Source organism: Orbicella faveolata, unplaced genomic scaffold (assembly GCF_042242905.1).
Source record: "Orbicella faveolata isolate gen_17 unplaced genomic scaffold, um_ofav_v1 contig_1, whole genome shotgun sequence".
Classification (NCBI taxonomy): domain Eukaryota; kingdom Metazoa; phylum Cnidaria; class Anthozoa; order Scleractinia; family Merulinidae; genus Orbicella; species Orbicella faveolata.
This window is the reverse complement of record NW_028301536.1, coordinates 22,879,170-22,905,621: the sequence shown is the minus strand read 5'-3', so window position 1 is coordinate 22,905,621 and position 26,452 is coordinate 22,879,170. Positions and strand designations below refer to the sequence as shown.

The window sequence follows — 26,452 nt, the reverse complement described above, 5'->3', positions numbered from 1 at the left end:
TTTAGAATGACTTTTACTATGTACATTTATTCAAGATAACAATTTTTAAACTGAAATAATCATCTCATATGGACAAAATTCTTCAATATTTTATAAAATATATACACTGCTGTTCTTAATTAAGTATATTATATAACTCAGTCTTGACTTGAACCCATAAATAAACTCCAATATAACACTTGAAAGTAGTACGGGAACCACAAACTACGTAATGTAAAACAAAATCTAAAGGAAATTATGATATCGTGGCAATGACAACAATTGCATGATCACGTAGGTACCTGTAGAATCGAAGCAGTCTACGTTCAACAATTTTTTTTTTAACAATGACTTGGTTATTATGGCTGGCATACTGTGGGATGCCAACATGTACAGTACAGACACTGCCCTGTGCTAGACCAATCCCAATTTTTAAATAAATGGTTTTTTATCTTATTCATTTAGAGAGGATAGTTAACCACATCAGCTGAATGCAGTGTTTATGTGGAATCCTCTGTAGAAATCTATCACTTTGGAATCTGGTTACAAAACTCACCTTTGTGTGACTTTATAGACAGCAGTTCAGGTCACAATGGAAAAGAGCGAGGAAAAAAATAAAATTTCTGACATACTTATTATGAGGAATTTATAAGACAGTGCATCATTTATGAGCAGTTTTGTAGCATCAGATTTTTACCCATTGAATCCTTTTCATGAGTTAAAACTGGTGCCTCCCTTAAGGGGCTCAGTAGTTGTTTGAGATGCAGCCTTGCATGAAGAGGTATATTTAAGTGTGCAAGCTGCATCAGTACATATATACAGGGTTCATACAGGTCCTGGAAAACCTGGAAAGTCCTGGAATTTTATTGTGGCATTTTCCAGGAATGGAAAGTCCTGGAAAAGGGCTACTGGTCCTGGAAAGTTCTGGAAATCTGTTAAACTCAAGTAGAAAAATACGAAATTTATGGCAGACAGTAAGGAGAATTAACATTAAGATCTTGGGAGTGAAAGGGTTAATGTGAATTTTAGAGTCCTGGAAAAATCAATCTGAGTCCTCGAAAAGTCCTGGAAATTTGTTTTTGAAAAAGAGTACGAACCCTGTATATAGTTCTACAGAAATCAAATACATTCAGCCATGAAAACTCTGAACTGGGTACTGACCAATAATTTGATAAAGATACAAAACATAGAGCAGTTTTCAACTGAGTGCAGTTAAAACAAAGCCAAAGCAAATAATGCATGTACTGTAACTGATCTGGCCAACACAAAGGATACAAAAAATTGAATGTGCAGATCAAAACACAAAGTAAATTTATGTTAAACAGAGCAAGACACAGGTGAAAACACTTGTGCAAGGCCCAACTGGTTATAGTTTTACCTCTGACTCACTGGGTCAGAAAATGGTACATATTTTTAATTATACAAAACCAAAGCAATTCAAGCATATTAAATTGCTTTTGACACTCAGCGAAAACTGCTTTATCTCAGATGAGTTACATCTCTTGTATGCAATTTTGTTGTCAATCTCAGTCTGTCCTTCTCGTGGGAATGAACTGAGCTCACACAGCAAGATTTGTGTTTACTTTAACTTATATATTATCTATAATATTATTAATACTTGTTGCCACTGTTAGCAGCAATAATTATGTACAGAGAGCGTGGGCAAAGGTGGTGACTGAGTGGCTGGCATTATACATTTCACAAGCCACAGCTATCAACTTTAACATGAAAATAATGAATAGCAAACAAAAGATTAAGTTGACTGCAAGCTATTGGACACTTTCCACACTATGTACAGTCTTGCTTTATACAACTAACTTCTGTCAACACTTCATTTCATTTCTTGTTTATACATATTGTTACCAGACTGCAGTCACCTCGTTCCAAACAAATAACTGACATTTTCCAGCAAAAGAAGAGTGAATGAGTTGATCTGGGACATGGCTTCAAGAGAAGCAGCCTGGGACTTAGACCACACCAGGTTTGGGCCAAACACAATAGCCAGATTCTTTGATGTCATTTTATTTACAGCAGAATGTTCCAGTACCTGCCAAGAAAGTAAAAGTGGTATAAATCAAGATTAGAGGCTAAAAGACTATTTCCCTAGTAGTTCATTGTCAAGCTCATCGAAAGACAACAACAGTGACTATTTTCTCTTGCCCTTAAACTATAGGCTAAACAGTGACATTAACAACAAATCCCCTCAAGACATTATGGTCAGTTACTGGAAGATCAGACAAGTTAGATATTCCAAGTACAAAGACAGTCCTGTCTAGAGTCCCAGGGTTAGTATTTTCCCCTGGGGGGACTCCCATATGAAAAGGTCGGGGATGTTTATTGGAAAATTTGAATTAAACCCCTAAAGGAGAACAATCTGGGCATGACTCAAGCTTTATTTTACTCTTAAAAGACATCACTTAAAATGGAATAGGCTAAATTGTCAGCAGCCCATGCTAGTAGACCAGACTCCAGAGACCAGCGAAAATCGAGCAGCTAAAAGATACTTTGGCAGCTAAAAGTAGTGGTGTTTCATCATGAACACCCTAAATGAGGCCAGAATCCTTGATTTATACCCTGCAACAAGATGACAAGCATCCCCAACCTTTTCATATCCAAAGGGAGTCCCCTCCCCCTCAATCCAGGGAATGTTCCTGTCAGGCTCAGGGCTTGAAAAAAACCCCATCCGGTCGTCCGGGACAAGTAGATTTTCCCTTCAGGCAAGTAACTTTCTCTCCTTACTTGCCCCACAGGCAAGGACCCAGGCAAGCCGTTCGCCAACTAAATTTTTGATAACGATTTTGAGAAGAAAACGTAAATTTTAGGCCCAAGGGTAATCAATGCAAGTGTTGAGATGAAGATTGACGAAAATTACAATTTATAGTGTTGTTTTGTTGATTGTGTGACGTGCGTTCACGGCTCAGAAGTGCTTGCCTAGCACGTGATTAAAATCTGCCACGATCAAATTTCTTTCCAGGATTAAAAATAGCTGCGCTGGGCACGAAAACGCTGTGGTTATTTCTTAAAATTTTAGCAATTTTCTGTGAGCATTTTTCAGTTTCTCTGTACAGAACTTAACTCGACAACTATATATTAAAGCTGTAGAAATTGTATGCAAAAAGAAGCTGCATATTTCTACCGCGAAAACGAAGCCAGCATTTTTTATGCTAAAATCCAGGTAAACCTCTGTTTTCGGCAAAACATTCAAGGTTGCTATTGATAACATACTTGGGCGCTGCCGCCCAAAATGAAAACTATTATATTATTAAAAAGAAATGGATAAGTAAGTCATCAAAATACTTTCAGAGTTCCTGGAACTATTTTTCATTCACCTAAATCAAAAAATTTTTCCCTCGCTGGCTTTTCAAATTTGACACTGTGCTTATGTCAAAACTGAGGGACCGTTCATTTTTTATAAGGTAGGGGGGGCTGGTGGGATTTGGGGGGGGGCCATGCGAAAAAAAATGGCTTTTGAGGGGGGGCCATCCCAAAAAAATAAGGGAAAAAGGGGGGGTCACGTGAAATATTTTAGTAAAACTTTAAAATGGCATAATGTTTGAATATCAAAAAAATTGCTATAGAATAAACATAGAAGGCAGGATACAAATTAATTACAAACTTTCCTTCTGCTTTAAAAAAACGTTTAGCGACAAAAAGCATTTGTAGCTACTGAAAAGAAGTATTTAACACTGTTATTTTCGAATGCAACTTTCACTGGCACTCATCTTCATCTCCGCTGTCGTTGAGTTCTTTGTCGCCACTTGTGCTGCTATGGGAGTCTCTTTCACCAATGCTGCAAGAAGCAGCACTGCTTTCCGTCAGAGTGTACTCTTCAGGGTACATGAAGGTGTAAACATAATCTCTGACTTCCCGCTCAAGGTTGGTGGTGATTCTGCTTCTTGCAGCATTGGTGAAATAATTCCCTTCCAAGAGCTGTGCGATGTATGGCCCATCTCTTCTAAATATCGACGTGGCAACATCCTCAACTTTAAGACACTCTACCGGGACGGCCGTTCTAGGAGGGTACACAAGGCATTGTGGAAGATCATTTCCTAGCGGGTTTCCAACACAGATTCCATAAACTCGTTGGACGTTGTTTTCAGTCCGCTTCCTCTTTCTTTCATTTGACTTTCTGCAGTTTTCTTTTTTCCTTCTCCTTTTGTTGATGTGCTGTTTGAGTATGCCTTTGAATATGCTGTTATAATTGCTCTTCTTATTTTCTAGTGCTTCCATGTCCTGCGTGACCTTCGTCAACTTAGCTTCTGTACATTTGATCTGTTTTACATTAAAACTGTGGGCAAATTCTTCGCCCTGCTTTAAAGCAAGCCCATTGGACTGAAAGAGTGTGGAATCGTGTTCCTTTACATCTTTCAATATGACATTCAACTTTTCCACCATTGCTCTGTGCTCTTTGATGGAGAAGTTCAGTTTTCTTCCATCACTGGGCTTCAACTGGTACCCTGGCATGGAAAACTCACTCGCCCTTTCTGAACAGCCATCCGCACCTAGAAAAATTGCTTCTTTTGCTTGTAAGATGTCAAACTGCCTGGATCGTTCAGCTGTAAAACTTTTCTTAAACGACTCGTCGCTTTCGCCATTATTGCGCATTTTGGAATGAGCCTCTTTCATGATGCTCATGTAGTAATGCGCTCTTTCCCCGATTGGATTAACAATATAAAGAAGAAAGAGCATGGAAGTGGCAGGCTGGTTTTATCTGACCCAGAGAGCGTTGCTCTATTTGCAGATAAGTTTATTGTCAAATTGAAGTTTGTGGTGGATTATCTTCAGCATCTTGAAGTGCTGGAATTTAAAAGGAAAAAGAGAGCAGAAGAAAAGGCAAAGTTAAGTAGGGAGGAGGATTATCCTTGGGCTGAGTTGTGCGAAGATCTAACCAAGCTTAAAAAGCTACGTGTTCCAGAACTAAACAAGTACTCAAACCACCACGGGCTGAAGCAGCATTTGAAAAGCAGCAAGAGTGAGAAAGTAAAGGCAATTGTAAGACATTCATGCTTGCAGCAGAAGAGTCCTCTCAGAGCTGGCCAACCAACACTGAGAAATGCCAGGACATTGACACAAAATGACAACAGGGCAAGTGCTGACAGCAGCGAAACGGATGAAAGTGACAATGATGAGTATGACAGTGATGCCATTGACTCTGGGGGAGAAGATGACTCAAGTGACGTCACTCTTGCATTCATCAATTCAGATGAGGAAGATGCCAATGAGAGGCCAAATGCCACACGCTCAGGGCGAGCCATAACTAGGAGATCCGAAGTTGACTTCTCTTTCTTTTGATTTGTTTTTTAAACAACAGCTCTCTGTCGTATAGAGATTGTAAATATTGTCTTCATAGTGAGCACAATAACATGAAGTAGGGGGATAAAAGAGAAATATTAAAAAAGTTGAAATCTAAATATTGTTTGTTCAATTTTTTTTTTTTGGGGGGGGGTCATCCCAAAAAATGTCCGCTATAAGGGGGGGCCATGTGAAAAAATTGGTAAGCTGAGGGGGGGTCATGCGATTTTTAAATGGTGCTTCCCAAATCCCACCAGCCCCCCCTCCCTCATAAAAAATGAACGGTCCCTGAAGTGGGAAGATAACTAGTTGTTAATTCTGCGTGTTATAAATTTCTTGCGCATCTCTTCACAATGATTTTGTGGAACTAGACAAGATGCAGGTGAACATTCAAGGAGTCGAACGCGATCTTCGACGAATTAAACAAATTGATTCAAGGCTGTATAATAACGAAGTTAATTATTACAAACGGTACAACTTCATAAAAGTGGAATGAAGAAGTTAAAAGTTGTGGAAGTATTACAATATAATGGTGTAAACATGAAAGTGATCAGCACTAAGAGGACTACAGTAAAGATGGGTTTATTACATTAAAACACGCCTGTAATTTGACTTCCATTTTTGGGTTCATGAATTATTAATGAGTTTGAAAACTTGGGCAAGTGGGGAAGTGCCCTGGGCAAGCAAAATTTGAGAGTTGCTTGCCCAATTGGCAAGGAGGAATTCAAATATTTTTTGAGCCCTGAGGCTAGTGTATTATGTCGGTCACTTACCTCATTGACCAAATTCTTGAGGAAATTCAAATTAGAGAAGTATTGTAAGAGACAAACATTTTGGCAGCTAGTGAGAATGATTTTTGGGCTAGGACATAGTTGGAGCTTAATGCCCCCAAGGTAAGCCCAAACATTTGCTTTCTTTAAAGAATGAACCTTGTCATCACCAACTCACTGTGGATGATACTGCAAGTTGTGATCTGCTGCTGAATTTGCTCAACCAACAATTTTATCTCTGAAAGAAATGCTTTTAGTAAAATCAGCTGTAGTGAACAGATCAGTCTGCTTGACAGACACTAAAAAAATTATTACTGACAACTGTAATGTTTCACTGGTTAAATCACTGTTAATTACACACCTCATACAAAAACTCCATAAGAAATTTTAACAGGACAAAATTTTCTTCTGGCAGTTCATTGTGTAAGATGTGCCACATTTCCTTCAGCTTCTCTGTTTCATCTGGAATTACTAGACAGAGAAATGACAAAACTGTTAGACAAACTATGAACACTGGGAACAACCAAAACCATGATTTAAATCATCAATTAAAATTAGTATAGGCAATTATTTATACGTCTTTTCAGACATTTACCTCACTAAGAAGTTGTTACAGTGTACAGGTAAATATGTAAGTAAATTATGGTAGTATGGTAATCAGTAACAAATAATATGGTACCAAAAACAATAAATCTTATGTATTGGATAAAATACTTACTTGTGCTTTTAACAATTGTATCATAAAGTTTAAATGTTAGGATTGGCTCTGGAAGTTCTCGTAGGAATCGTTTTATAATGACTGCTGCACAGTGAATGTCTTCTGGGTCACTATAGTGCACTTGTAGACCTGAAATTACACAATTAATAATAAATTATAGATGAACACCTAGCCAGTGTTTTGGACAACCGTCAGAAAATGGCAATAACAGTATTGTCTGTCACCTATTCACTTTGAATTTGTTAGCAAATAAGCTGGGAATGTTGCTTGCTGAATTGTACCTGGTTTGGTTCCTAGCTGGTGTATACTGTGAGCCTAAGTTAAGATCAATTTACTTGATGTGAACAAAGCATGCAACAAACTAACCCTTGTTGAACATCTGAGTGAGATCTTTAACAGTCTTCATGTTGCCAGATCTTCGGAAAATTCCCTCAACTTCTAATGCTGTTGATTATTAATATATTATAAATTATGTGAATACCAGGCTAATAATATTTTAATATGCACATGTTGGCTTATAGATCCCTTAGGCACCACATGTTGCAGGGCTCGACACTAACTTTTCAACTTACTAGCCTAGTGGCTAGTGACAACTTAGATGTTACAAGCCAAAAAAAAAAATTTGCTAGGCAAGCGTTGATGTTGGCTAGGTCCAATAACAGCAGGATTACTAACAAGACTTGAAAGCACAATGCAAGCGACTCTCTTTAATACATATTGTTGGTAATTACATTGTACTTAAACCAGTTCCAATACTAAAACAACAAGATATATTATATTTATAAAACAACATGAGAAATGAAAAAGAACGCATTAGCATTGTGGCGGTGGATGTTTTAGACTTACAGTACAACTTCTTCCTGAGCGGGTTTCTTTTCAGAACTCTCGTTTTTTGGCTTTTTCTTTTTTACTGCTGGTAAAAAAGCCCTCTTGTATCCATTATGGAATTTTAAGAAAAACTAGACAATGTGATTTTGCTTCTGAAACCTCTTGACCAGTTGACATATAGTTGGCACACCTTGTGTTGACAGCTAATAAATGTCGAAGGAAATAAATCTTTCTAATGTAATTATTTCTGCAGTGGTAAGTTTTGTCAGTATGGACACAATGACAAATCACCTATGTGTTGTTACTCTAAATGAAATGTTATCCCTTTACAGTTCCTTACGATTTTGCTCATGATTTTATCAGGATACTCATGTTTTGTTCTACTAATTTTGTAACAAAAAAAGAACACTGATGTGTGCTTTCAGAAAATGCTGTCTTGTTTGTCAAATACTGTATTTCTTTCTATATAATAACATTATTCAGTCTTTATACCCCTTCAAGTACCACACAGCGAAAAGTAAACATGATACGTCCACAATGAAATTCTGACCTTGTTTCTGAGTAAAGTGTTAGTGTTTGACTTCCTTGAGGAAGACACAAACTAGTTCGGCCAATTTCATTTTGTTTACTTATAAGCCAAAGTGGCTAGTGAAAGTCAAAACCTTACTAGCCAAAACTAAATTTCTACTAGTCTGTGGCTAGTTGGCTACCATTAGTGTCAAGCCCTGTGTTGAAAAAGCACATGATTTCTACTTATTGCTTTAAAACAAACTTGTCTGAATATTCCTTACAATTTCTTATTTTTTAGCCTTGGTATACAATAACATTAAGCGAACATTGATGCTGATGAGTAAAACATTGTTTTCAAATCCCAGTTCTTATAGATTGTTTGTGAACAGTCACAGACTTCATCATTTGCTTACCAGTTTCCCTCAGGAACTTCACTGATGTTGACATCACAGGAGGAATGCAATCATCATTGTTGTTTTCTTTCATCCTTAAATAAGAGAGAGAAAGGGTCAAAAACAAACCTTTTGGTCCAGTTGTACTAAGTAAAGCCATGAATAATCATCGCAGTTACGAACACAACTTGAATTACCAGTAAGCAGCTGCAGGGTTTTTTTAAAGCCTGCAAACAAATGCAGACCTTGGTTCTTCATATACTTTGCACAGGGTCCAAAGGAAAAGAATTACCTTTTATCTCTTCGAGATTTGAACTGTTGAGGGTGAGAGAAACGATCTGGGCTGGACAAGCTGGAATGAGGTAGAGAAGGAAGCAAAAGACTGTGATGGATGCCAGGGGGGGGGGGGGAAGACTCCCAGAAAAATTGGGTGGGGGTGTGCGTACCTCTTCCCAAAACCATTACCCTATTTATGACCAAATTCAGCGATTTTTCCTACCCTATTTATGACCCGACCAAATATTCAAAGTACCCTACATGTATTTACCACCGTTGCAGCTGGCACAGTTGCCCTAAAGATAACTTATGAAGGGCTTTTGTGCGGGTCGGTACAAAACGTGGACCCCTCAATCTTGACCCTCTACTGGACCCCCTTTTGGACCCCATCTGGACCCCTCCTGGACCCCCTTCTGGACTCCCATCTGGACCCCCATCTGGACCCCTTCTGGACCCCCTAATTTCTCTTCCGGAAAATATGGGCTCTATTTAATCAGTGGGCAAATTGTGAAGAAATAATGAAATCACGCAGCATCGCGAATAATATGATGGCTGCAGCTGCAGTTAACTGAGTTTATTTTTTAGAAACCTGGTTAAAATTTCCAAATAACTTAACTCGGTTAAATGTTGGTTGTGACGAAACAACGGGGTTATATTTTATGAGTGGCTGCATTGAAATAGATTATGAAGTGGGTGAACTCAATTGACGTCATGATGTGGATAAACCAACAAAACGACACATTTTGAGAACTACAGTCTTTATTATAATTTTCTTGATTCTTTTTCTTTGTTTTTGTGTCCTTTAGTTTCTTTACATTCACAGCTAAGGCAGTCTCTCTTCCTTCTCATGCGCACTATACATGAATTTCCAAGGCAGTTCTTTTGAACATGGTGTTGATTTTGTGTGGACATCAGAGTGTTCTCCACTGCCATTGAATGAATGGTCCTCGAATTTGACTGGAATCCTACCATGCATGACTTTTATACACAAATAAACATTGAGTGCTTTCACTAAGAACTTTGCGTATTCTTTCATTTATGACAAAAAGAAATACTTGCTTTGGAACATCTTTATCGATAGAGAGGCGTGAATTATGGCATCTAGAAACTGTGAAACACTCTCGGTCCACAGCTGTTATGTTTCGAAAATGCACTTCACCTAAAATTGTTCATGAATTCATTCATTCGTCTGCATTTCTTGCCATTTTAATTGGCTGACGCTCCCCTTTGACATACTCTTGAGTTCTTTGTGGAGGTTGATTAAAATGTCTCCTTCTAACGTAAATGAGCACTTCCTATTCAGGCCATGGTTCAAGTGTGAAGGTTCCTTGCAAACTTGGCTGATATGGTATAGCCAACTGGGTTATGAGGAAAAAACTAGAAATCCACTCCAGTTATACAACTGTTTCAAATTGTTGTTACCACTCACCATGTTCAGTACAAGATTATGCACTTGTTTGTGCCACAGTGAACAACATCTCAAATACAGACCGTGATGACTAACACATTTCACGAAAAAGCCAATGCATGGCACTGACAAGAGACCACAAACCTGGGTTACACCATGCAATTAATTTCCATGGTAACCGTTAACCCGATTTAAGTTCAATGAACTGCCAAAAATAGCGGCCACTCACGATTTTTCGGTAACTCGGTTAATCATAATTGATTAATTAGAAATAACCCGGTTACCTGGTAACTCTCATAGAGCGGCCGCAGCCATTATATTATTCTAGACACAATTCTGTATGAACTCATCAATTTCTTCACATCTTGCTCACTGATTAAATAGACTTCATTGTGTTATGTTCTAAGTTTAATTATTTACATCAGGAGCCTGTATTTTCTGGAAAAAAAATAGGGGTCCAGATGGGAGTCCAAATGACAGTCCAAATGGGGGTCCAAATGGCAGTCCAGAAGGGGGTCCAGAAGGGGGTCCAGATGGGATTCAGATGGGGTCCAAAAGGGGGTCCAGTAGGCGGTCCACATTTTGTACCGACCCCTTTTGTTGATGGTTTTATTGATAATGATGAAAAAAGTAGCTTCTTCTAAAAACAAACCCAATTCAAGACCACAGTGCAGAAACCATACCCTATTAGTGACCAAAATGGCCAAAATCAATACCCTATTTATGGCCAAAATGACTGAAAAGCCATGATACCCTTTGGGGCCGCACATACACATATATAGCCCATATAAGGGAGTACTCCCTCCCCCTCCCCCCCCTCCTGGATGGATGGAGGTTGTTGCTGTGTAGCCTTATGCTCCACTCACAGGAGTAAAGAGGATGACTGAGTTAACCTCTTAAAACATAGCTTTTCTCTACAATTTATAATGAAAACTCCGCCTATGCTTTACATGTTTTGATGTCAGTGTTAGCTAAGTTAACCACAGTTTTCAAAGAGGAGACAGTTTCTCCCTGCACTAGTACAAGTATTGTAGTGTGCAAAACAAGCTGATTTTTTTGCATAGCCCTTACACAGTACAATTAACTGACACTTGTAAATACTTTTACTTAAAATATTAAACTTTTGTTTCTGGAAATGGAATGTAAAATGATTTATCGGCTTAAGGTGGCTGAACACAGTTTTTGATACCTGTGTTTCATTCACCTTTTTCTCTAAAACCCTCGATCCCTCGGTCATCAAAAATGGCAGCAAGCAAGTTAACAACACAAACTTTCGTTTTTTGATGGTTAAGCTGACATATGCACTGTTTCCATGGCAACATGAGCAAATATAAACAGGCCTTTAAAATCAGTTTTGTTTATTTGTAGAAAATCTGGTCATTAGATTTTCTTTATAATTTGCATGCAACAAGCTTGTAACAATTCTCACAAGTTAACACCATTTTGCTAATAATTTAACAAAGAGATCTTTAATTATCCCTTGTTGAAGGTTCACTGGAATATCTAGAATTTCCTTTGTTAAAGTTCAATTATTTTCAATACTCCAGTTACTTATTTCCTAAAGTATTTTCATGCCAAATTTCGTGAAATTCTAATGAGTGGTTCTCGAGAAATAGGCGTATTTCCGAGAGTGCAATTTTTCATTCAATCGCAATTTTTTGACTTACTACGCATGCGCTGCATTTAACTGGGTTCTTTCGGTAACAAAGAAAAAGCTGAGAATTGCTGGGTTCTTTGCATCGTTACCTTTTCTAACATATCTTTGTAATAAAATACTAAGGCCAGCAATACACTGCGTTCAGTTATAGAGAAATATAGCACAGATAGTGCGGGTGTTGAGTAAATGAAATGATCGCTCTATTGACGGCATGTTTGTTTTTTGCAATCCTTGTGCACGCGCTGAATTGCATCAGCAAAAGCGCACACAAAAACTGTGTTCGGCCACCTTAAATGTTTGAACTTTGTTTGAAAACAAATTAATGCTGAAAGCTCATTTTAAATGGTGGAAAGACTGTATTTCATGGCAATATTAATGCCTGAAGAATCCTTTTAGAAATAATAATATCCTGTGGGAAATAAAATCTTGGACACTTTGACAGACACACAAACAGTCTCCATGCCAAACAACCTGGAATATCCATGCATGGAAATTATATAAAATACACACCATGTCAATGAAACACCAAACTGTTGTGTTTTGGGGATTTCTGTAGGAGTTGCGTAAAACACCCCCGATGGTTCTTTGGGTGCAACATGTTTGACTTGGATGCCATCATCATACCTGAAAGGTAAAAAAAAAAACAACAGATTTTCATCTAAACACCCCACTTTACTTGAGAAAAAGCAATGTCAATGAGAAACAAGAAACAATTACTGACAGTTTCACAATCCTGTGACAACTATTTTATTATTCAAGAAACCTTGTATATGTATCTAAGGGCTGATTTAGATGGTAAAACTTTGCAGCATGTGACAAACTCACAAAACGTCAACAACAGGAACTGTTGCGTGTTGCTCACACCTAGAACTTACTTGGTTTCAAAATCCCACATCATTATGTCATACATGATAATCTCGTGTATGACATAATGATGTGGGATTTTGAAAACCCAAGACATGCAATTACTGTTATTGTTAGTAGCCCTCTTCACTCAGTGTTAAATAAGAATAAAAGTTGTATTTATCTGCCTCAAGTGAACAGCATCTATAGGCTACTTAAACTGCATGTGCCAAAGTTGCCCATCTAAATTGACGGTTACAAATTTCACATGACTGACATTTCGAACATGTCAAAATTAAATTCCAGAACTGTCACTAAGGGCTGCAAGGGGTTGACTATTTGGCTTTTGAGCGGTGGTGGGATAACTAGTTTCAGTGATGCCCAGAGAAATGCTTGATTGTGAACATCAAATTGACTAAAAGCACAAAGTAGCTTGATCCAAAGTGTGCTCACAAAGCCCATTATGCAGCCTGAGTGTGTTTTGGTCAGAATCACTTACAAAGCAAGCAAGGGCTTTAAGTTCATCCACATCACTCATGTGCACTTACTCTTTGACCTGAACTGGAATGTCTATCTGATCAAGATGAACATACTCTGCCAGCTCATGAAGTCGAGTTATATAAAACAGCTTTCTTGAAAACTTGGGACTGAAACACAAAATGAAGAAGTTGAAGCGCACTTCTGTAAACAACAAATTTCATTCACAATTAGTTTGGCATGCATTTAGTAATGATAGAGACTTTTATACTTTGTTCCCAGGCTACTTTGGCTGTTGTTAGTCTCTACCTTAAACAGTCAGCATGAAACCAGTGGCCATACAGCCAGAGCTTATTCTGGTTTCTGTAGCATGAAGCAACTAGAAGTAATTCAACCCCTTTCAATGCCCTCTCGCACCCCCCTCCCCCTTATGAGAGTTGTAGACGCATTGCGGGGAATTAGCACAGGAAAGCAACAAAAATGTTGTAATGCAAACTTTACATGTATATGTAACTAAACAGTGATCTAGAAAGTGCTGACATGATACAAGACTCGGTTCATTATCTTGACATTCTTCCATGTGCTCCTTGATCATGCGACGTTGTCCCATGATTCCACAGTACAGAGTCACTGTGAAATTGAATTGCCTGGCTAGGACTGGAACCTACATGTATACCACTCTAAAGGAGTCTAGTGAACAGACCATTAGCCTACCACACCTTCTGGCCTTCACCTTAAGCTGTTCATCTATTCAGTGAAAATTACACTAACCCCCTACATCTACCATATTTACAGGGTTATAAAACAGTGAGTTAAGTGTTAAACGACGACCTCACTTAAAATTTGGTTAGTTATCGGCGTCGTCATCATTATCATCCTCATCCTCATCATCATCATCTCTTCTCATTATACCAGTAGGTGCATACATGTATTAGGCCAGTTGACAAACTCTCAATCCAACACTGTCTGTTTGTGCCAACACCAACTCTTCCACCCAGCCTTGTGTTTAAAATTTGGTTAGTGCACTAATTATTAAATGTTTATTAACACAAACAGACCTCGCAATTTTAGCAATGGTTGCCCATAAAAGCTTAATAGTGCTGGAAGGATGAACTACAAAGAGAGCTTTGATGTTCTTCCGATACCTGCAAGAAACAAGACCAAATACATGCCACAATTAAAAGTATGTATATGTTCATGTACGGAACATGCATTTGTTAACCTTTAGTTAAATATTATTCCCAAGATTTAACATCTTATAAACAATTTTCCTCCACACAGGCAACAATATGCAGTGAATAAATTTTGAAATTGTACTGAAAGAGAAAAGAAATTGTCAAGCAGAAAGGTGTCAACAGTGATGAATCAAACCACTGGCTAGCATGGGATGCACCGGATTAATACAACTCTAGCAGCACCTTAATGTATAGCATAGTTTTTATGAGAGAAATGTTTACAAATACAAAACTGAATTCAAGTTTCAGGTGTGCAAGTTTTTTTAGTGCAGTTTTGAGCAACCAGGACCAGTCCTACACAACAGTAATAAGTCATGTTCTTACTTTCTGTCCAGGTCACGGTAAAGCTGAACAACTCTTGACAGTGCTGGCTTGTTCTTGCTTGTCAGTCCAAAGTGAAAGTACACAATAGTATAGTCATTCTCCACATACTGATCAAGTGTACACAGCAAATAGCTAAACAAAAAAAAATTACTCGGTTTCCTTTTTCAGTAAATACTATGAGGGGAGTTCTAGTGTCTTTTTACCAGACAACAAGAGAGCCTTGTGTGACAGATTTCTCAAGATCAATCCAACTTGATACAATTTGAGCCAAAAACTTAACATGGCGCCTTTAAAAGACACTACGGTACTTTCTTGTACATTGAAATGTCTACTAATAGCTGCTTTGGTGCGCAATACATACTGGCTGACAGAGATCCCTTTAATAAAGGAATTATTATGCACTTGACTATTAACTTTAGAGATGTCCTCCCAGAAAAGAAACACCTAGAACTCATAATTATTTTTAACATGACTGTATTACATGTTTTCTCTGAAGTGAGTAATAATATAATATTATATTATTATAATACTCTTCTATAACATTACCTGAATAGCCGTGTGTGATCAATAGAATTTATTGGTGGAATTCTGCAAGCAGAGAAAACAATCACAGGCCTGCCACTTTTATCATCACCTAGAAGAAAGAAACAATGATGAAAAAAATTAAATTACCTTATAATCATAGCTTATTATGGGATCACTGTTTCAACACTGATCTCAGATTGGTAGTTCTACAGGTAGTTTAATTGGATTCAACCCTAATTTTTTCAGGCTTTGTATTAAGTTGCTTAGTCCATTAAACTGTGAGTGATGATTTCTCAAAGACATATGTTTCTATCTTCACCATCTATGGGTATATTAAAAACTCAGAACATGACCAGCTCCCAGCTGGCTTCAAGTTGACAACTTAATTGAGAGAGTACTGCCTTTATCATACCAACTTCCTTTTATAATTAAAGTTGCTTAATATACATCATTAACAGCAATGATCTCTTTTCAGTAAGTGTAAGACGTCTTTGAAGTGAAGTTCCACAGTTTTCAGAGTATCTTGAACATAATAAAAACTACTGTCGACACTTAATATTGAATATGCATTTTTCCCTCCAAATACAGTGTAAATTGAGACAAAGAACTTGCTAATGAACAGTATATTTAATGTTTTTTTGTATTTCTCCAGTCTGTAAAAAAGTAACAGAAAATTATCTCTCCACATTTCTAGTCTGTTTCTTTTTGCAAAAATGATCACATTCAAAACCAACATGGTTCTCCATAAGTCACTGAATAGTGTATACATGTAGATAATTGACAATGACTTACCAGCCACTGATAGTATGCGATGTCTTGCAATGTCACGAAAGTTATCATTCAGTGCACTCAAGTTTTGATGAATAGAAGTGGGTCTTAAAGTTTCTGATGAATTTGGTTCTGCTGCATCTGTTAAGAAGGTAAAATTAAGCAATAATATCACTCTTCAGCAGCATTTACATGTAATTTAATTCTTGCACACCCATCTGCCAGGTTCTGGGTTGAATAAACCTGCAATCTACTGTTCCCTAAGGGTTACTCTAATCATCTAAGAAGAATAAGAATAATCCCAGGTGCTTGGGAGGTAAAAAACTAAAACATACTTTTGTTATGGAGGTGTACTATTTTGCAGGGATCAAAAATTTCAATGTCCAGTATTTTAAGATATTTTAGGGAAGCGTAGAGTTAACACTCTTAATAATGCTACATTGTCCCCTTTTGAAGGGGCACAGAATTGAATTTACATCACAGACATGCTTTCCCACTCATGTAATCATGTCACTATGGCTTGTGAATTTTTTGGGGGGGGGAGGGGGGGGGGGAAGGGGGTGGGGAGGGGTAATTGAGAAAGGCCAAATTACAAAAGAACTGTAAGAGATAAAATTGTGTGGTTCCAGAAAATATCCATAGCAACCCCAGGCCAGGGAGGGTTATTGGAAATTCCAAGGGAGAGGGGGATCTTAAAAGCCAAAACATGTAGAGGAAAGAATCAACCAAAACTGGAAGTTCCAGAGGGATGGGAGAGGGAGGAGTTAGACTGAAAAACCGTCTATGGGAAGGGCATGGATATTTCCAGAACAACACATCCAAATGGATTCCAACTCAATATACCATACTTAAAACAAATGTGCCAATATCCCTGACCTGACATCCCACTTAGAAGATGAAAGAAACTACATCCGAGCAGGGCCAACTGGAATAAACAAATTATAACTTATTAGCTATACTGCATAAACACAAAAAGCCTTACCTTCCTGTTTAGCAGCACTATCGGGGTCACAATTTAAGCTTGCATCTCCACAATGTTCTAAAGCTCCGTCATTTCCATTAAGATTAGACTTGTATGTACATGTACCATCTATATCTACAGGTTCTGAATCAAAATCACTAGAAGTGGCTTCATCACTCGAACTGACTGATGCATTCGCTAAGTTAGTTTCTTTAATACGACCTAGAATAAGTCCAGAAGCTCGACGCAGTTCCATATTTTCTTTGGAGTCTAATCTTTCGACGGATGGTTTTGTCTTCACTGATGACGGGTCTTCGTGAACTGAGAGCTGGTTTTGAGATGACAACGGGTCGAATTCTTGTAACAAGTTCCCTCCCACAGATATATCACCAAAATCTGTCATTCCGTATCTCTTGCTTCTCTCAGGTGACAAATGCCCAGACCGTCTTTCAGAAACAGCTTCGGCGTGAGAGCTTAAGCTCAAGTCCAAGAGAAAGTCGTTTTTTCTTTGCGAAGAGTTAGGTATTTCCTGCGCCTCTTCGAATTGGTTTCCGATAGCGGGAAACGGTTCGTTCATATCTGTCAAAATTTACACTTGAAGATAGAATGGACAAATTAAACTATTCTTTACCAATTCATGATAATTTCCCACGTTCATTTAAGTCGTGACAACGTTGACATTGCCCCACTTGTAAAATTTGAGATTAAAAAAAAACATTTCTAGCTGTCTCGCTCGCCAAACAACTACTAAGCAAGGGGAGGGGAGGGGAGGGGAGGAGAGAGTAGAATATGTAATTTCTTCTAACCAAAATGTAGCTCATTCAATCTTTATAGTATCAAAAAAAAATACTATTTAATTATATTTATGACGTACCTTCCAAACCAGGTTTATTTCTACTCTACATTTATGCAAGTTTTTCATTAGATGTTGTGATCCCCTGCGTCCCCCGGAAAAATATAATCTACTTTACCCAGGCTACCTCATTTTACAGGGAACGCCTGGAAGATTTCACTATTGCCGGCCATATTGGAAAAACGTAGAAATTCTCAGCACGAAACACACTGACGAAATACGAGACAACCATCATAAGTAGTTCAAGAAATGGGCCGGTTAAGAAGAAAGCGAATGCACAAGAACGACAAACATCTTAAAAAGAAATATCGCACAAGGAGACGAACAAAGGACTTGGATCAAATTCACGAGGACATGCAACCAAAGAACGCCGCAAAACTGAAATCACAAGAGTGTGATATGGATCTACCAGGCTCAGGACAGTATTACTGTATACATTGCGCGTAAGTCTGACTTGATATTACGCTCGATTTTAATCAAAACCATTTAATCAAAACAACTCCTAAATCAGCAAGAGCTGTAGTAAATTCCTGGGGTGTCAAATCGATGAAATAAATCATCAATCAATACCAATCGATATCAATAAATTGATGGACATTAATGATCAACATTAATAATAATGAAGTCCATGAACAGGATTTGTTTGACCTTTCACTGATTGTCTTAGATTTTCATTGACATTGATGGCCTATAGATAAGTGGTAGGGAGAGAGAGTCTGAGTACAAGCCAAGTGACCCATCAGGCCGGCACCTATCTTCAGTTTCAGGAGCTTGAAGCGACTGGGAGTATTTCTACTCCCCCCTGGATGGGATGCTAGTCCATCGCAGGGTTACCCCCAGCAATAAATTCACCGGTACCCATTTACATGCCTGGGTGGAGAAAGGGACTGTGAGAGTAAAGTTTCTTGTCTAAGAACACAACACAATGTCCCTGGCAAGGGCTGGAACCCAGACTGCTTGATCCAGAGGCGAGCACACTAACCATGAGCACCCTGCCTCCACATAGCTAAGCGATACATTTTCTCACAACCCATTTCTGTTTATAGCAGAAATCACTAAACATGAACATAAATATGCTAAATTCTAATGATTGTCAGGTCATTGATTAGTCATTTAGAAACGTTCACCACCCTCACCTGGACAATTAGACTAGGAACTAATAATATTAATGATTAAATCCATTTGATTGTGTATATGAAGGTTCTCCCACTGTATGGTGGACATTTTACAGCTTTCATTTGTCTTAGCAACACAAGCACGTGAAAAAAACTGATTAAATACAACTATTCTCTCTTTAAAAAGGAGATACTTTGTTGATGAGAAGTCTTTGAAAGATCACATAAAATCAAGAGTCCACAGGAAGAAGTAAGTTTTAATCTTCAATGTGCAGTTCCAAAAAACTGTCAATGATGCCCACTGTGAGGGAGGTTGGAGGAAATTTTAAGGAGGAGGGGCATTCCACAAACCCAAAGTGAATTAAGTGAAAGTATCAATTGAAGCTCAACTGAAATTTTCATGGGGAGGGGGGTTGACAGGACTTAAAGAAGAAAACCTTTGCACAGAGGCATATGGATATTTTCTTGATGTTACATTATGCAGCTACATAAAATACATGTATCTTTGTAGATTTCCTATGTTTCATTGCATAATTATTAATATAATAACTGGAATTCTTTATTGAGCTTTTTCATGTAATGATTTGAAAAGGCACCTAAATGTGATTCCGTCTAGTATACCCTATATTGAAATATTAAAGATCAAGCTGAAAGCTAAATTAATTAACCAGACTCCCCCTACAAGTTATGTTCTAGATACATGTAGGTAGCAGTTGAATAAAAAGAAAAGAGGACACAAAGAAGGAGAAATAAATTACTGCTAACATTAATTTGCTCTTACTGACAGTAGATAACATTTTATTTGTTTCAAAAATGCAAACACGCTTAATGAGTCAAAAAAGAGGAAACTGGTCTGTCCAAGTATTGATTGCCGTATAAGAAATTGATTGTTTCCCTATACATGTAGGTCAAGTGCTCTGTCTTGCTATCAGTGCTTATATGATGGCGTTTGTTGTTTTTACCAGAGTTAAAATGCTAAAGGAAGTACCTTACACTCATGAAGAAGCTGAGAGAGCTGCAGGGATGGGATCATATACACTCATATCAACCAAACCTCTATTACCTGTCAACCAGGATGAGGAAATGACAAATTCAGAAAATGTTGAGAGTGTTGGCACTTGAAATAAGAATAAATTGCCACTTTTTACTCAGATATCATTTATGATTTTGTGACTATCACATTCAAGTAGGACTTGCAGGTGCTATTAGCCTAATGGTCCCTGCATTGGATCCCAGATTATATTGAATAGGCCACTTCCAATATATTAAAATTCAGCTTGATAGTGAGGCTTAGAGGACACAAACAAAAGAAATGAATAAACATGGTCATTCAACTTCCTTTGTTTGTGTCCTCTAGGCCTTGTTGCCAAGCTGAATTTGGATATATCGAAATTGGTCTTTTGTGACATTAAGAGCTGTTTTTCACTTGCTATCATTAAGTCAACTTCAGATGTATTGAGTTTGAATTCAGTGCAGCTGTAGCTGTACATTTGTAGTGTGCTGTACTTGCATTGAACTCAGTTGCAGCTCAGTTCAACTTAATTTGTCATTTGAGTTTGACATGATGATAGCATGGCAAATACAGAACAAGGTTTGAACTGGCCAACCCATACTGGGGAATTGTTAAGATAGACTGTCTAATTCATGTGGTATGCTGACATCCCGTCTTAGGGGATTTGTTGCATCATCGAGCCTTGAAAAGCAGAGTTTAGTTCCCTTACTAATTAGTCATCTAATTCCTCCAACCTCTGGATACAGGCCTAAACTGCATCTAGCAGGCAGAAAACGAGGGAGGGAGAGCCTCCCCTGCCCCCTTCCTTGTTGACGCCTGCAACACAGGCTAATATAGGTCTAGATCATACTAACATAACCTTTTTCTTGCATACAATTTATACAAAAATCTGAGTGAAAATGTTACTCCCCTTCAACATTTGAAGAAGCTAGTCATAAAAGGGGATAAGTGACGATTTTGGTTGCTTTTCTTTTTTCTTGCTCCAAATTAGCTGAATTTTTGCATGTGGTCTTCAATGTAATAGAAAAACGTGTTCCTGTATTTTTGCCGCTGGTTTTTGCTTCGCTTTATAAAGACGCCGCTAGGAAAACCGAGTGGTTTTTTGCATACGCAATATCCTGAAAACGAAGCAAGGTTTAGCGCAAAAACTACGGGACATTGCTAAACATACCTAAACAAAACTCTATGCGAAATTTGGAGCGTTTTCGACAAAGTTCACTTTTGATTAAAATACCTAACGCCCTTTTCCCGCCGAGGCTGCAAATAAACGAAGCCGGGCCTTTGTTATGATAAACAGAGCCGATCCTTTGTTATAATAACCAAGCCAAGCCTTTGTTATAAGTCGAAGTCTCGCCTCGGTTTATCATAACAAAGGATCGGCCCGCCGCGACCGCAGGGACTTTGATCTCACTTAGAAAGCAGCAAAATGTCAATTTCACGCAACGTATAAGCTCAAAAATGTTGATTTTAGGTCAAAAAAGGTTTAAATGTTGATTTCACGTTAACGCGTGACGGCAAGGATGTTGCTTTCACTTAGAAACCAGCAAAATGTCAATTTAACGCAGCGCATAAGCTCAATGATGTTTATTTCAGGTCTAAGTAGGTTGAAATGTTGATTTCACGTTAACGCATGACGGCAAGGAGGTTGATTTCTCTTAGAAACCAGCAAAATGTCAATTCCACGCAACGTATAAGCTCAAAAATGTTGATTTCAGGTCAAAAAAGGTTGAAATGTTGATTTCACGTTAACGCATGACGGCAGGGAGGTTGGTTTCTCTTAGAAACCAGCAAAATGTCAATTCCACGCAACGTATAAGCTCAAAAATGTTGATTTCAGGTCAAAAAAGGTTTAAATGTTGATTTCACGTTAACGCGTGACGGCAAGGAGGTTGATTTCTCTTAGAAACCAGCAACATGTCAATTCCACGCAACGTACAAGCTCAAAAATGTTGATTTCAGGTCAAAAAAGGTTTAAATGTTGATTTCACGTTAACGCGTGACGGCAAGGATGTTGGTTTCACTTAGAAACCAGCAAAATGTCAATTTTACGCAGCGCATAAGCTCAATGATGTTGATTTCAGGTCTAAATAGGTTAAAATGTTGATTTCACGTTAACGCGTGACGGCAAGGATGTTGGTTTCACTTGGAAACCAGCAAAATGTCAATTTCACGCAGCGCATAAGCTCAAAAATGTTGATTTCAGGTCTAAATAGGTTAAAATGTTGATTTCACGTTAACGCGTGACGGCAAGGATGTTGGTTTCACTTAGAGACCAGCAAAATGTCAATTTCACGCAGCGCATAAGCTCAATGATGTTGATTTCAGGTCTAAATAGGTTAAAATGTTGATTTCGCGTTAACGCGTGACGGCAAGGATGTTGGTTTCACTTAGAAAACAGCAAAATGGTAGGAGCCCATGATGGGCTCCTGAAAATGGTAATTTCACGCAACGTATAAGCTCAAAAATGTTGATTTCAGGTCAAAAAAAGGTGTAAATAAAAATAAAACAAAACAAATAAACATTTCAATAAACACTTTTTCAAATACGGCAAGGTCTTCAATGGCTAAAAAATCACGAGATAAAACATAGTTTTCGACAAACGCGATCGTAGCTTTATGTCACGCACCGCCATAACTTCCAAGTTCAAAATGCGCTGGTACCTCTTATGCCTGATGAGGACAACAACTTTGGCGGCTGTTTAGTTTTGGATTTAAGAATTCGATGACTCCACGTGAAAACGCTCTATAAATAGGGCTGACAGATTAACAGATTAACCCTTCTGCGCAACGTACGGGTCTCCATACATCTGCATGTCCCCTGATCCCAGAAGCTCAAAACACTACAAATCATGCCGATTTGAAATAAAATCAACGCAAACTGGATCACAGATCTGTTACAATCGATCGCCACTTGCTGGCCATTATTATGTTTAAATCTAGTTACCAGTTCGAGAAACGTCCGCAGAACGTAATCGCAATGCATGCCGGGAAGGGTCTTTACACCTCGTGCGCGGGAAGACATGGCGGTCGATACAAGACAAATTTTATAAGTCTAAAACCAGTTCTCGCTTTCCAAACTTTGACGCTAGCAACGCTTGGCAAATGGGCCACAACTCACCAGAGGGTATTTTTCTTGGGCAAGAACTGCTCTTGGACTTTGCTACCTGGCTCGATCTGACTTCGAACGCCGATAACACGATTACGGTATATCAGCTGCCTTCGAAGTTTCAGAACACATTTTGATTCTTTAAAACGTGCTGATGACTTACGGGTTTATCGAGGCTTTATGATGCCTCTCAACCACCAGGTAGGCACACAAGGTACTTTAAAACAATGCTTAAGATATTAGTTGACAGAGCTCTAATACGGCACATCTCTTTTTTGTTTGATGGCATTTCGTTTGACGCTCGATCGATTCACGTGTTGTGTTCACGTCACAATAACCGGTGTAAACAATCCGTTCCCAGATTTCCGCTCTATATGCTGTGGGATTTGGTTTTGACTTCATACACTATAAACAGTCTGCCTGTTTGCTGTTCAACAAATAAACTCCTAAAGACATGGCTAGGAAAAGCCAAGTTTTTTGCCTACGTTTTAACTCGAAAACAAAGCAAAAACCAGCGACAAAAATACAGAACCACATTTTTCTATTACATTGAAGACCACATGCAAAAATTCAGCTAATTTGGAGCAAGAAAAAAGAAAAGCAACCAAAATCGTCACTTATCCCCTTTTATGACTAGCTTCTTCAGTGCTCCCTCATCATAGGCCTGCAATGCGTGCAGAGAGCATTATAATCTAGCTCTCTGCACGCATTGCAGGCCTATGATGAGGGAGCACTGAAGAAGCTAGTCATAAAAGGGGATAAGTGACGATTTTGGTTGCTTTTCTTTTTTCTTGCTCCAAATTAGCTGAATTTTTGCATGTGGTCTTCAATGTAATAGAAAAACGTGTTCCTGTATTTTTGCCGCTGGTTTTTGCTTCGCTTTATAAAGACGCCGCTAGGAAAACCGAGTGGTTTTTTGCATACGCAATATCCTGAAAACGAAGCAAGGTTTAGCGCAAAAACTACGGGACATTGCTAAACATACCTAAACAAAACTCTATGCGAAATTTGGAGCGTTTTCGACAAAGTTCACTTTTGATTAAAATACCTAACGCCCTTTTCCCGCCGAGGCTGCAAATAAACGAAGCCGGGCCTTTGTTATGATAAACAGAGCCGATCCTTTGTTATAATAACCAAGCCAAGCCTTTGTTATAAGTCGAAGTCTCGCCTCGGTTTATCATAACAAAGGATCGGCCCGCCGCGACCGCAGGGACTTTGATCTCACTTAGAAAGCAGCAAAATGTCAATTTCACGCAACGTATAAGCTCAAAAATGTTGATTTTAGGTCAAAAAAGGTTTAAATGTTGATTTCACGTTAACGCGTGACGGCAAGGATGTTGCTTTCACTTAGAAACCAGCAAAATGTCAATTTAACGCAGCGCATAAGCTCAATGATGTTTATTTCAGGTCTAAGTAGGTTGAAATGTTGATTTCACGTTAACGCATGACGGCAAGGAGGTTGATTTCTCTTAGAAACCAGCAAAATGTCAATTCCACGCAACGTATAAGCTCAAAAATGTTGATTTCAGGTCAAAAAAGGTTGAAATGTTGATTTCACGTTAACGCATGACGGCAGGGAGGTTGGTTTCTCTTAGAAACCAGCAAAATGTCAATTCCACGCAACGTATAAGCTCAAAAATGTTGATTTCAGGTCAAAAAAGGTTTAAATGTTGATTTCACGTTAACGCGTGACGGCAAGGAGGTTGATTTCTCTTAGAAACCAGCAACATGTCAATTCCACGCAACGTACAAGCTCAAAAATGTTGATTTCAGGTCAAAAAAGGTTTAAATGTTGATTTCACGTTAACGCGTGACGGCAAGGATGTTGGTTTCACTTAGAAACCAGCAAAATGTCAATTTTACGCAGCGCATAAGCTCAATGATGTTGATTTCAGGTCTAAATAGGTTAAAATGTTGATTTCACGTTAACGCGTGACGGCAAGGATGTTGGTTTCACTTGGAAACCAGCAAAATGTCAATTTCACGCAGCGCATAAGCTCAAAAATGTTGATTTCAGGTCTAAATAGGTTAAAATGTTGATTTCACGTTAACGCGTGACGGCAAGGATGTTGGTTTCACTTAGAGACCAGCAAAATGTCAATTTCACGCAGCGCATAAGCTCAATGATGTTGATTTCAGGTCTAAATAGGTTAAAATGCTGATTTCGCGTTAACGCGTGACGGCAAGGATGTTGGTTTCACTTAGAAAACAGCAAAATGGTAGGAGCCCATGATGGGCTCCTGAAAATGGTAATTTCACGCAACGTATAAGCTCAAAAATGTTGATTTCAGGTCAAAAAAAGGTGTAAATAAAAATAAAACAAAACAAATAAACATTTCAATAAACACTTTTTCAAATACGGCAAGGTCTTCAATGGCTAAAAAATCACGAGATAAAACATAGTTTTCGACAAACGCGATCGTAGCTTTATGTCACGCACCGCCATAACTTCCAAGTTCAAAATGCGCTGGTACCTCTTATGCCTGATGAGGACAACAACTTTGGCGGCTGTTTAGTTTTGGATTTAAGAATTCGATGACTCCACGTGAAAACGCTCTATAAATAGGGCTGACAGATTAACAGATTAACCCTTCTGCGCAACGTACGGGTCTCCATACATCTGCATGTCCCCTGATCCCAGAAGCTCAAAACACTACAAATCATGCCGATTTGAAATAAAATCAACGCAAACTGGATCACAGATCTGTTACAATCGATCGCCACTTGCTGGCCATTATTATGTTTAAATCTAGTTACCAGTTCGAGAAACGTCCGCAGAACGTAATCGCAATGCATGCCGGGAAGGGTCTTTACACCTCGTGCGCGGGAAGACATGGCGGTCGATACAAGACAAATTTTATAAGTCTAAAACCAGTTCTCGCTTTCCAAACTTTGACGCTAGCAACGCTTGGCAAATGGGCCACAACTCACCAGAGGGTATTTTTCTTGGGCAAGAACTGCTCTTGGACTTTGCTACCTGGCTCGATCTGACTTCGAACGCCGATAACACGATTACGGTATATCAGCTGCCTTCGAAGTTTCAGAACACATTTTGATTCTTTAAAACGTGCTGATGACTTACGGGTTTATCGAGGCTTTATGATGCCTCTCAACCACCAGGTAGGCACACAAGGTACTTTAAAACAATGCTTAAGATATTAGTTGACAGAGCTCTAATACGGCACATCTCTTTTTTGTTTGATGGCATTTCGTTTGACGCTCGATCGATTCACGTGTTGTGTTCACGTCACAATAACCGGTGTAAACAATCCGTTCCCAGATTTCCGCTCTATATGCTGTGGGATTTGGTTTTGACTTCATACACTATAAACAGTCTGCCTGTTTGCTGTTCAACAAATAAACTCCTAAAGACATGGCTAGGAAAAGCCAAGTTTTTTGCCTAC

At 38.5% G+C, this 26,452-nt stretch overlaps 2 protein-coding genes across 2 annotated transcripts; one reads left to right on the top strand and one right to left on the bottom strand.

Annotated features, from left to right (window-relative positions):
• On the bottom strand, positions 1-17,712 carry LOC110054591 (rho GTPase-activating protein 8-like). Its single transcript, XM_020760938.2, has 12 exons — positions 16,985-17,712; positions 16,027-16,143; positions 15,256-15,343; positions 14,710-14,841; positions 14,209-14,295; positions 13,222-13,320; positions 12,341-12,454; positions 8,511-8,584; positions 7,126-7,203; positions 6,760-6,888; positions 6,403-6,512; positions 1-2,026 (listed from the first exon to the last, which is right to left on the bottom strand). The coding sequence occupies exons 1-12, from the start codon at positions 17,538-17,540 to the stop codon at positions 1,853-1,855; spliced, it is 1,758 nt and encodes a 585-aa protein (XP_020616597.1). The 5' UTR covers positions 17,541-17,712; the 3' UTR covers positions 1-1,852.
• Positions 17,713-17,960: 248 nt separating this feature from the next.
• LOC110054593 (zinc finger protein 593-like) lies at positions 17,961-20,084 on the top strand. The gene is made up of 3 exons (XM_020760940.2): positions 17,961-18,259; positions 19,119-19,181; positions 19,897-20,084. Exons 1-3 carry the CDS (start codon positions 18,066-18,068, stop codon positions 20,051-20,053), a joined length of 414 nt encoding a protein of 137 aa, XP_020616599.2. The 5' UTR covers positions 17,961-18,065; the 3' UTR covers positions 20,054-20,084.
• The last annotated feature ends 6,368 nt before the right edge of the window (positions 20,085-26,452 follow it).

What these genes read in the sequence shown, in the direction of transcription:
- LOC110054591 (XM_020760938.2), bottom strand. Translation starts at nt 17,540, where the DNA reads ATGAACGAACCGTTTCCCGCTATCGGAAACCAATTCGAAGAGGCGCAG. An exon ending in TCGCATACTATCAGTGGCTG is followed by an intron (nt 15,344 to 16,026) that starts GTAAGTCATTGT and finishes TCTTTCTTCTAG; the next exon opens with GTGATGATAAAAGTGGCAGG. An exon ending in ATTCCAGTTCAGGTCAAAGA is followed by an intron (nt 12,455 to 13,221) that starts GTAAGTGCACAT and finishes TTTACCTTTCAG; the next exon opens with GTATGATGATGGCATCCAAG.
- LOC110054593 (XM_020760940.2), top strand. Translation starts at nt 18,066, where the DNA reads ATGGGCCGGTTAAGAAGAAAGCGAATGCACAAGAACGACAAACATCTT. An exon ending in TATTACTGTATACATTGCGC is followed by an intron (nt 18,260 to 19,118) that starts GTAAGTCTGACT and finishes CTCTTTAAAAAG; the next exon opens with GAGATACTTTGTTGATGAGA. An exon ending in TCAAGAGTCCACAGGAAGAA is followed by an intron (nt 19,182 to 19,896) that starts GTAAGTTTTAAT and finishes TGTTTTTACCAG; the next exon opens with AGTTAAAATGCTAAAGGAAG.